Here is an 11,666-nt window from a genome sequence, read left to right on the forward strand (position 1 = left end):
CCATTCTCAGTACCAAAAAAAATGTGACTATGACTTTACCTTGGTAAAGAATATTAAAGAAAAATGAGATTTTGAGAAGGCTACTGTCTCCTAACAGACCAGTACATGACTTAATAAAAACGAATTGAGCTTATTTGATCACAACAAGGTTTACTTTATAAGGAATGGTGACTTAAACTTGTCATGGTTATATTTAACAGGTGACTTGTGTAGTCTTAAGGGATACTAAGTTTGTTTAGTTTTCTGGAAATTTTGGAGTAAATCAAGTTCTCTACTTATTAATACTCATAAATATTTATAATACCGCCTAGCACATAGTTTAAAATATCTGTTAAGTAGCCAAGCATGGTGGTGCATGCTTGTAATCCCGGCGCTTGGGAGGCAGAGACAGGAGGATCGCACAGGTTCGAAGCCAGCCTCAGCAACTTAGTGAGACCCTGTTTCCAAATAAAATATAAAATAGGTCTGGGAGTATAGTCTGAAGGTAGAAAGCCTCTGGGTTCCACCCCTAGTACCACCAAAAAAAAAAAAAATCTGTCAAGTGACTCCATAGTCAAGTAGGCTCTAGATAATTAGATATTTCTAACAATTCATCTCAGTGTACTATAATCTTGCACTGAAGATTATAGCAGACATTAAGAAACCTCAGCATTATAGGTGACCCTCTCTACATGAGAGTTCCTCTTTTATTCTTTTATAACTTACATATATTAGATATTTTTCCATGCAGCACATACTTTATAGTGGAAATTGTGGTTGGTTTTGTTTGGTTGGTTTTTTTTTTTGTACTGGGGGGGGTGGAACTCAGGCTTTTCTACCTCTGGGCTATACTCCCAGACCTATTTTATGTTATTTGGAAACAGTCTCACTAAGTTGCTGAGAGCCTCACTAAGTAGCTGAGGCTGGCTTTGAACCTGTGCGATCCTCCTGTCTCAGCCTCCCAAGCACTGGGATTACAATCATGTGCCACCACGCCCGGCTGGAAATAGTTTTTCCTCCCCAACTTATTTTTAAAACAACCCCCAGTATTACCAAGAACTAGTTGAATTATGTATTTTTATTGTAAAATTGAGCTTGTCCTCACAAATATTAAAAACCTACTCATAACTAGAGCATTTTTATTATAAAAATATTAGCTTTAGAATCAATGATACATGTAGAGGTGAAGAATTAAAGGCAAGCATAACAATGCAGCTGTTTATACTGCTCAAGGTAGCAACCATCACTTAAGTTGTAAGAAACTTGAGCTATGATTTGAGTATACATATATTTTTGCCACTTTCTCTAAAAGATACTTAAACATTAGTTGTGATTAAACTAAGTATAATCTTTGTGGTATAAAATATTCCTTTTTTTCCTTTTTGGAAGAATCAGAATGGGTAATCAATACACCACTTTGGCCTTGTGATAGACTGGATGTGCTTACTCGACATAATTTGCTCTGTACAATTGCACATGAAATGTTAGCCAAGAGCCTTTACAGACAGGCATTTGAAATTCTGCAGAATCTACCAGGTTTTCAAAATTCTCAAGGTATGTTTTTGAATCTCCTTAATTATCTTTTGCCCATCTGGTATTTAACTGTTAATAAGAAACATCTCTCCACCTGTTCTGGTTGTGTTAAATTTCAGCATTTGTGTAAAGATACCATCTTCTGTAAAGAGCGTTCTCTGCAGAGGGACGTGCTTTCTCGGTGGTGTCCCAGTGTTTGTCACAGCTGCTGCTCCAGGCTGGTAGTCAGCCACTCCGCACACACATCCCAGCCAGCGAGTGCTCGAGTGCCCAGCAAGCTTTGTAGCCTAAGGCACTCTGGGGCAATAACTTTCCTATGACTTAATGAGAAGTCAGGTTACACTTCCTTGCAATGTGGATAAACTTGGAATAAACAGAGGAAATGAAGCAGATAATTTTAAAGAAAAAACACTAGTGCTGGCAAAAAAAAAAAGGCTCAGGGCACTTCATCACTGAGCTATATCCCTAACCCCTAGCCTTTTTTAATTCTTGAAATAGGGTCTAAGTTGTGGAGGGCCTTGCCAAGTAGCTGAGACCGGCTGGGAACTTGTGATGTTCCTGTCTCAGCCTACCAAGTACTGGGATTATAAGTGTGAGCCACCTTGACAGGCCTTCTTATTTTGGGGGTTTTTTTTTTGGGGGGGTGAGTTTTTTGTTTTTGGTTTTTGGTTTTTGGTTTTGGTTTTTTGGTGGTACTGGAGATGAAACCCAGGGGCCTTCTACCTCCGGGCTACACTCCCAGACCTATTTTATATTTTATTTGGAAACAGGGTCTCTTAAGCCAGCTGAGGCTGGCTTCGAACCTGCACAATCCTGCCTCTGCCTCCCAAGTGCTGGGATTACAAGCGTGCGCCACCACACCTGGCTGGCCTTATTTAATTTCAGAGAGTCTCAGTTGCTAAGGCTGGCCTCAAGCCTGTGATCCTCCTGTCTCAGCTCCCTGGTAGCTGCATTAATTGTGTGTGCCACCACACTCAGTTAATCCTCTTGAAGGCTGAAGCTGAACTTACAGATGGGTGGGAACAGGGAGTCTGGGAGCACAAGTTAAGAATGAGCTGCGTGATGAGTTCTGGAGATGCCCAACAGTACCTTGAGGGCCTCCGTCCAGGCTCGGATCATACTCTGTATAAATACTTCCCACATTTCATGGGGATGCTGTTATAATCAGCATTCTTATCTGTTCATCTTTCTAGAAGGTGAGCTCCTTCAAGTAACTGTCTTTAGTGTATCCCAGCAGGCGCTCAATACATAACCGGTTGATAGTAAAACAGAGCAGTCACGGGGAGCCTGGACAGGCAGCTGGTCCAGGAAAGACCCTGAGTGGCAAGCTAGAGGTGTGTCCTGTCTGTGCTAAGGGGCCACTGGAGTTTGGAGTTCTCTACTAGGAGTGTTTAGGAAGAAACTCAAGGACAGTTTAACCCCTGGTAAGGCCCAGACTACTGAAACTCCTAAAATGATAGACCAACTGAAGAGGAGTAAGAGTTGGAAGTCTCCAGGATGGCGTCTTTCCTCTCAGAACAGCCGGAGAAGAAATGCCCATTGAAGGACTTGAGTTTGAGGGTCGCCCAGGGGAGACCTGGTTGAGTGGGCTGGAAAGGTGGGCTGTGGGGATGCCGTCCAGGACGCCACAGACCCGAAGCCTGGGGCCAGCTACAGAGGTGTTGCATTTTAGCAACTGCGACCCCTGTGGTGGTGGGTAGGAAGGGCTTGGGAGCTGAGGGAAAGACTCTGAGAAACTGTAAATAACTCAGCTTCCTATTGTATCCTTTTTTCCTCAGAAACTGTGGAGGTCTCACAGTATAGCCTTCTTTTTAACAAACTTCTAGATGCCTGCATAGAAAGCCACAGTCTCGGCATATCATCCTCTGTAGCAGAATTCATGATCGCAAAGGGTGTCCCTGTCGAGTTTTCCTCTCTCAGAAGACTAATCACTTCTTTAGGGAGGAGTTGTTTATGGCTCAAAGCCAGGACCCACTACAAAAGTAAGTTTCATTGTGAATGTTTTTAATTTGATATATTGCTTTTAAATTTTTACAATACTGGATACATCCATAATATTTCATAATACTTAAATATGTAAAAATGATACATATTCGAAAGTGGTAGTCTGAACAGATCTATGCTCTTTTGAAACCTGTCATTTCTCTTGTTTCCTGTTACTGTATCTTTCTTTGTATATCAGCTTGTCCACTAGAGGGCAAGCAAAGGAAAGAAATGGCCTCCGAAAGTATTTATAGGACATAGAAAGTGCAAACCTGGAAACGTTAAGTGAGATTGCTATATATTTTTAGTTGGAAACAAAATTTTGCATTATAGCTGCTGAATTATTTATTTTAAAAGTTAACAGCTAAGCTGGGCATGGTGGCGCATGCTTGTAATCCCAGCATTTAGGAGGCTGAGACAGAAGGATCGAGGTTTGTGGACAGCCTCAGTTACTTAGTGTGAGGCCCTTTGCAACTCAAACCCTGTTTCAAAAAGAATAAAAAGGGCTGGGGGTGTAGCTCAGAGGTAGAATGCCCTTGGTTCATCCCCATTACTGCAAAAAAAAAAAATTAACACCTTTGAGATACTATTCAAATATTGTGTGGTTTATTTAAAGCACATAGTCCAGCCGGGCATGGTGGCGCACGCTTGTAATCCCCGCGCTTGGGGGCGGAGACAGGAGGATCGCGCAGGTTCGAAGCCAGCCGCGCGCGCTGGCTTAGGAGACCCTGTTTCTAAATAAAAATATAAAAATAGGTCTGGGAGTGTAGCCCAGAGGTAGAAGGGCTTCCAGGAACCCCAGTACCACAAAAAAAAGCACATAGTCCAGAAGTTTGTGTACGTAGAGTTGCAAAAACATTGACACAGTGAAGCTTAGAATATTTTCATCACTCCAGAAAGAAACTCCATATCCACTAGCATTCCCCAAATACTTTCATCCCTAATAAACACTTTTAAAGATTTTGAGCCAGCCGGGCGTGGTGGCGCACGCTTGTAATCCCCATGCTTGGGAGGCAGAGACAGGATCGCACAGGTTCAAAGCCAGCCACGTGCGCTGGCTCAGGAGACCCTGTTTCCAAATAAAAATGTAAAAATAGGTCTGGGAGTGTAGCCTGGAGGTAGAAGGGCTTCCAGGAACCCCAGTACCACCACAAAAAAAAAAAAAATTTTTTTGAGCCATATGTTAAAGCAGTTAACGTCTCTCTATATAATTCAGTACCTTTTATAGTACTTCCCTTTTACCTGGTTACACTTACAGGTAACTTTCTATGCGGTGTAACTTCTGAGACTCAGTGCAAAGGAGGTGACTGGGGAAAGAATATTTTGGGTTTTTTTTAATGCACCTGAATTATAAAGCCAAGTAATTTATAGGCATTGATCAGTGTTCAAACACCTCACGATTGACATTTAAAACATTGCTGGAACATCTTTTGGATTTGTCTTTAGACATAGATTAACACGTGCAAGAAAAATCTGATTCATAATCTTACCTATTAAATGGGACTAACTGTAATTTCAGAGGTAATCAACTGTCAGATTATGAGAATAGCACTGTCTAACACAGTACAAAGCACACAGTAGGTTTCCACATATTAGGTTCATAAAAATTGGTAGCCATCATTCACAGTAGGAAAAATTCTTGAAAAAAAATTAAAACATTTAAGTTTAAGCAAATTGACATACTGATCTAAATTCACCGGTGCTGGGGGGATACTGAGGATTGTACCCAAGGACATTGTACCTCTGAGCTACAACCCCAGTCCTATTTTACTTCATTTTGAAATTAGGTCTCGCTAAGTTGTGGTCCTTGCCACAGACCTCATGAGGCTGGCTGCAAACCTGCGGCCCTCCCGTCCCAGCCTCCCATGTACTGAGATAACAAGCCTGCACCACCATGCCCGGCTTTAAACTGACTTGATAAGCTGGGCGTGGTGGCGCACGCTTGTAATCCCCGCGCTTGGGAGGCTGAGACAGGAGGATCGCACGGGTTCGAAGCCAGCCTCAGCTACTCAGTGAGGCTACCAGCAACTTAGTGAGACCCTGTTTCCAAATAAAATATAAAAAAGGTCTGGGAGTATAGCACGGAGGTAGAAAGCCTCTGGGTTCCACCCCCAGTACCACAAAAAAAAAAATAAACTGACTTGATAGAGACAATAATTTAATATTGCCTATATATAAGTGCACGTCCTAGGAGTTCTAGTTCCTACTTAACACTTCTAAGAAGCTTTTATACAGTTTAAAAGTTAAATCTCTTCTCTTGGAAAGTAAAATTTCTAGAACACAATTGAAACAGGACCTTGTTAAGTCTCACTAGGTTGCTGAGTCTGTCCTCAAACCTGCAATCTCCTGTCTCAGCCTCCTTGGTACTGAGATTATAAGCGTGTACCACCACACCCAGGTAAATTTTTCACATAAAATTACTTTTTTGGTACTGGGGATAGAAGCCAGGATTATCCTACTTCTGAGCTATATTCCCAGCACATACTTTTTTTATTTTTAAACAGTCTCTTAAGTTGCTGAAAGCCTCACCAAGTTGCTGAGGCTGCCCTTGAACCTGTGATCCTCCTGTCTCAGCCTCCCAAGTACTGGGATTATAGGTGCATACCACTGCACCCAGCTTTATACATTTTGGATTCATAAGTCAAGATAGGCAAATTATATATAAAAGTTGCTATTAAGGTGGGTGTGGTGGAACATGCTTGTAATCCCAGTTCTTAAGAGGCTGAGACAGGAGGATCGCTGGCTCATGGCCAGCCTCAGTTACTTAGGCTCTCCACAAATTAGTGAAACCCTGTTTCAAAAATAAAAAATAGGTTTGAGGGTATAGCTCAGAGGTAGACTACCCCTGCGTGCAATCACCAGTACCTCAAAAGAAAATGCTATTCCATTAAAACAAAATCTAGCTCTTCTGGGTTTTTATTCTGGAATTAATATTGTGTTTATTGTAGTTGAAATAAAGGGACATTTTCTTTTTTTTTTTTTTTTTTTTTTTTGGTGGTACTGAGGTTCCTGGAAGCCCTTCTACCTCCGGGCTACACTCCCAGACCTATTTTTACATTTTTATTTGGAAACAGGGTCTCCTAAGCCAGCGCACGTGGCTGGCTTCGAACCTGCGCGATCCTCCTGTCTCTGCCTCCCAAGCGCGGGGATTACAAGCGTGCGCCACCACGCCCAGCTAAAAGGACATTTTCTGACAGTTCTATTTCTCACTTCATGTCTGATGTTTCTTGTGTACATGCATGCATGAGTGTATGTGATACTGAGGGTTGAACCCAGGGCCATTCTTGCCTGAGCTACATCTCCAGCTCTTATTTTAAAACAGAGTGTCTCTAGATTGCTGAGGGTCAATTACATTGCTGAGACTGTCCTCAAACTTTCTGTCCTCCTGTCTCAGACTCCAAAGTCACTTGAATTGCAGGTGTGCACCAATATCCCTAGCTTTGTTTTTAATGTTTCAAATCATTCTTATAAAAGTCATGCCAAAGGTACTAGGATGCCATATATTTTGTGTAAGCTAATGTGAAGAAATATTCTCTAACATGAGTGATTACCAGCTATATTTAGAGAAGCCTTGAGTGTTTACCTAGCAGAGCTAAGGTTGATGTATTTGGTTTTCAGGTGCTGTTTCACTGGGTTGCTACCCCCCACTGGAGGGAAATTTATATCGAAAACTTCTTCTGATTCCTTCTTACTTATCTGAGATTGAAATGCTTCTAGCTATTGAAATCTTCCTGGTGTCTAATGCTAGTAGTATCCAGAGTCCTGGAACATCCACACAGGTGCTGCAGATAGTTCTGAAAAGGTTGGTGGTTAGAAACGTGTGTGCTGGATGTAGACTGGCTCCCTGGCCGCCCAGGGTGTGAATATTCTGTCTTTATATGCTGCTCTGAATGTATGCTCTATTTGTGTGTTTGCCCAAGTTACACTTTATTAACGTTTAAGTTGAGAATTACCCATTTGAGGCTCAAAACCAAACCAGTTCTGAGGCTCTAGGCGTTGCTCAGGGTACGGTACGTGCACCACGCCCTGGCCAGTCCCCAGCACACAGCAGTGAGTGATGGCAGCTTCAGAGACCTGCCAGATGTACAGGAAGACGAGCGGTCTTTAGGCACAATCTTCCGTGTTTAGAGATCAGGCAACTCAGGATCCAGGGACTAACTCTAAACAGGAGATAAGTGATCAATCTCATCTCTATTTTAAAATATCATTTCATATGTGTATTATGTGCATAGTTAGTGTAATGTAGGTGTTGGATCAGAGTAAGGCCTTTCCAAGTCATTGTGTTCTTTCGTTGTTTTGAGGGTTTTTTGTTTTGTGATGCCAGGGATTGAACCCAGGAGCATTCTACCTCCAAGTTATACCCCAAGCCCTATTTTTTATTTTGTATTTTGAAACAGGGTCTCACTGAGTTGCAAAGGGCCTCACTAAGTAGCTGAGGCTGGCCACGAACCTGCGCAGTCCTCCTGTCTCAGCATCCCAAATGCTGGGATTACAAGCGTGCGCCACCATACCCAGCTTTTATTCTTGATTTTTGAAACAGCGTCTCACTAAGCTGCAAAAGGCATACATAGCAGAGGCTGGCCACAAACCTGTGATCCTCTCGTCTCAGCCTCCCAAGTCCTGGGACTACAAGTGTGCCTGCCACGCCACCTTTCAAGTCATTGAATAAAGTCCCTCTCCAGTGGCCTTGGCAGCCTCTTCTGGGAAACCTGCTGTGGAGGCTCCCACACCACTCCTGCTTTAGAACTTGTTGGCAAGAACTTCCTTTCATCTTACTGGTGTCACAGGCCAGGTCTCAGGTTGTTACGTTGTATACTCAATTGCCTCAGTCCTCAAACAGCAAATACCTGTGGCTCACAAGTTTTAGAGCGGCTTAGCAGGGCAGTTCTGGCTCTGTCTGTTGGCAAGAAGCCCTCCTTCAGTACGTGGGCCTCTCCATAGGCTGCTAGAGCATCTTCACCCTCAAGTCTACCAGAGTGATCCACAAGAGAAGCGGCTTCGGTGACCTGTGTCAAGCAAAACCTGGGAAGGGCCGCGATTGCGCCTGTCTGCAGGCTGTACGTGGGCCTTCCTGTTTCACGTGTGCCCGCATATAAGACACAAGGTTTGCCTTTATTTCTTGTGGCCAGGGAACCGCGTGACTATCTACATGTCTGCATTACATTCATGCTCCCCACAGATGGGCTAAGGGGTCCTGTGACAGGGAAGTCCTAAGCTTGAACTCAAATCCTTTATAAAGGGTAATTAGTATGCCTGCCCTTTGTTCTGCAGAGACCATCGCCCTTTTCTATGTCTGTAAGCAAACCTGCCTATGCTTCAGAGGAGAAACTTTTTCAAAGGTTGGTCACTATATAAACATTCTCAAAATTTGAACAAGGGATAATCAGAATCTCAAACTTCCCAAGATTCGAGAGACCATGGGAAATTGTCTTCCAAAAACTTACTATCCAAAGTCATACCTATCACTTAGTGTAACCCACACTTAAGTCATTTTGGTTCCACCTATTTTAAAAACCCATTAAAATTAGCCTTTTTATCCAGCACACACCTGTAATACTGGTACTTGGAGTGTGAGACAGGAGGATTGCAGGTTCACATTCAGCCTTAGCAACTTAGACCCTGTTTCAAAATAAAAGTCGGGTGTGGTGGCACTCTTGTAACCCCAGCATTGGGAGGCTGAGACAGGAGGATCTTGGTTTGTGGACAGCCTTAGCTGCTTAGGCCATTTGCAACTCGGGCCCTATTTCAAAATAAACTAGGCCTGGGGGTGTAGCCTGGAGGTAGAATGCTCTGGGCTCCATCCTCAGTACCACAGAAAAGGTTTAAAAAGTGCAGCTCAGGCAGTGCACCTGGGTTTAGCCATTAGCACACACCCGCAGCCCATGGCCTTTAAAAATAGCCGTATCCCCTTTTGATGGCCTCTTTGCTTGAGGCATCTGGGTTTCCCGTCCTGAAGAGTGCTTGGTTGTCTCATAGCTTTGCAATTCTCACATATGCAGTCTCATCGTTGAATGTGGGGTATTTTGGGCCCTAGAGTATAACAAGTGACATCCCCAGATCTTTTACCCAAGGCAATATGTCTTAAAACTATCATGCTGAGCTCTGCCTTGCAATATTAACTTCTATGAGAGAATTTTATTTCTTTCAACTTTGAAGAACTGCACATACTCAGCATATACCTAGTTTGCAGGAGCCCAGAGCACATTTGCTGAGCCTCAGTGCAGTGGGCGGCACCTGGACACTCCGATCATGGTGTCCTGAGTGCCGGCCTCCCTTCTGTGGCCCAGTGGAGTGTGCTGGAATGTCCGTGTAGGTGGATTATACATGCCTTGCTGCCAAACCCAGGGCACCCAGAGCCGGGAGCCGGGAGCGCGGGGAAGAGGCAGCGGCTGTGATGACAGCCGCTCTGTTCTAAATGCGCCGGCGCTCTGCCCAGGGACCGCCGCAGAGCGCGCTGGCATGCCGTCCGCTGACGGCAGAGGAGCTGGGAGGGCACGCGGACAGACAGTTCCAGCTTAGTGAAATAACACGTCAGAACTCAACCATAAACCTAAAGCTTATAGCCACATACTTTACCACCAAACGCTAGCTACATATTATGTGCTTGTCACTTGACAGCCAGTATCAATATGAAACCCGCAGTTAATAATCCTACTTTACTATTTCATGCAGTACAAGAATAACTAAAGTTCACAAATCCAAAGGTTTAGGTAGTTTACTGTGTTCTAGGCAGTGTTTCAAACCAAGTCTCAGCCTGTTTTGTAAGGAAATTTGCAATTGCTACCATCACTAAAAGTGAAGGACAGCCAGGTGGTGGGCACGCTTGTCATCCCCGCGCTTGGGAGGCAGACACAGGAGGATCGCGCAGGTTCGAAGCCAGTCGCGCTGGCTTAAGAGACCCTGTTTCCAAATAAAAATATAAAAATAGGTCTGGGAGTGTAGCCCAGAGGTAGAAGGGCTTCCAAGAACCCCAGTACCACAAAAAAAAGTGAAGGACAAGCCGGGCATGGTGGTGCATGTTTGTAATCCCAGTGCTTGGGAGGCTGAGACAGGAGGATCACACAGGTTCGAAGCCAGCCTTAGCTACTTAGTGAGGCTCGCAGCAACTTAGTTAAACCCTGTTTCCAAATAAAATAGAAAATAGGTCTGGGAGTGTAGCTGGAAGGTAGACAGCCTCAGGTTCCACCCCAGCACCACAAAAGTAAAGGATAGTAGAAACTAGGCCACATTGCCATAGGGGAGTCTTGCTAAACCGTTCTCGTGTATGCAAGTGTGTGTTACTGGGTCAAATATAGAATGCCTTACTGCAGGTCAAGGTCCAGGAAGTGTGAAAGATACTTCTAAAAGTATGACGTGTCACAGTATAGTACCAGAAGCGTAAATGGTGTTTTGTGTGTGTGTGGAACTGGGGATGGAACCCAGGGGCATTTATTTCTAATTTTGAAACAGGATCTCACTAAATTGCAGAGGGCCTCACTAAGTAGCTGAGGCTGGCCATGAACTGCGCTCCTCCTGTCTCGGCCTCCCAAGTGCTGGGATTACAAGTGTGCGTCACCACGCCCAGCTTTGTAAATGGTGTTTTTGAAGAAACCATATTGCTGCTGCTTAAGATTTCTGACTGAGATCTTCCCTTTATAGATGTGACGAAGACAAACCCCGGAGCAAGGATTATCAAGCTGCAGTCGAAAGGCTGACTATGGCTGCCCGGATATCAGATCCAAAGCTGCTCATCAAGCACATGACCGTCAATGTGAATGATGAGCAGGTGTATAGTCTGGAACATTGTTCTGCCCTGAAATGGTTGAAAGAGAATATGAAGTGGGCTGGAAAGGTGTGGCTTTTCAGTAACCATGCCTCTGTAGTAAAGGCTTAAGTCCAAGTAATCATGGTTGGAAATGAGGTAAACAGTTCTTAGTTCTTACTGTATTCAGTTTTTGCACTTTGTTGACTTAAATTCACTGTTTCCCAGCAATAAAAATTTAATTGGCATATGTACTTTGTAATGGTTTTATGCACACTAAAAATCTCTTCAAAGTACTTTGATTTAGGACATCAGTATGGTAAATTTTTTCTGAAACTCAATGAAAATCAAACTCCTGGGCAGCAAAAAGAGGGAGCATTTGCAAGTTTTTAGGACAACCTATAGGGACAGTGAAATAGGTTAACTTACA

General features: G+C 43.7%; 1 protein-coding gene across 1 annotated transcript in view; it reads left to right on the forward strand.

The window, feature by feature from the left end:
• Window positions 1-11,368, forward strand: part of LOC308276925 (protein TOPAZ1-like) — a gene marked incomplete at both ends in the record, with an annotated part of 38,509 nt that extends 27,141 nt beyond the window's left edge. Inside the window, 4 exons of the mRNA XM_080715879.1 lie at window positions 1,369-1,533; window positions 3,291-3,494; window positions 7,114-7,297; window positions 11,134-11,368. Of these exons, the coding sequence (XP_080572005.1) occupies window positions 1,369-1,533; window positions 3,291-3,494; window positions 7,114-7,297; window positions 11,134-11,368 (788 nt within the window). The remainder of the gene's footprint in view (window positions 1-1,368; window positions 1,534-3,290; window positions 3,495-7,113; window positions 7,298-11,133) is intronic.
• Between the last annotated feature and the right edge of the window lie 298 nt (window positions 11,369-11,666).

The sequence above is a fragment of the Muscardinus avellanarius genome (genome assembly GCF_963383645.1).
Source record: "Muscardinus avellanarius genome assembly, chromosome: 18".
Classification (NCBI taxonomy): Eukaryota; Metazoa; Chordata; class Mammalia; order Rodentia; family Gliridae; genus Muscardinus; species Muscardinus avellanarius.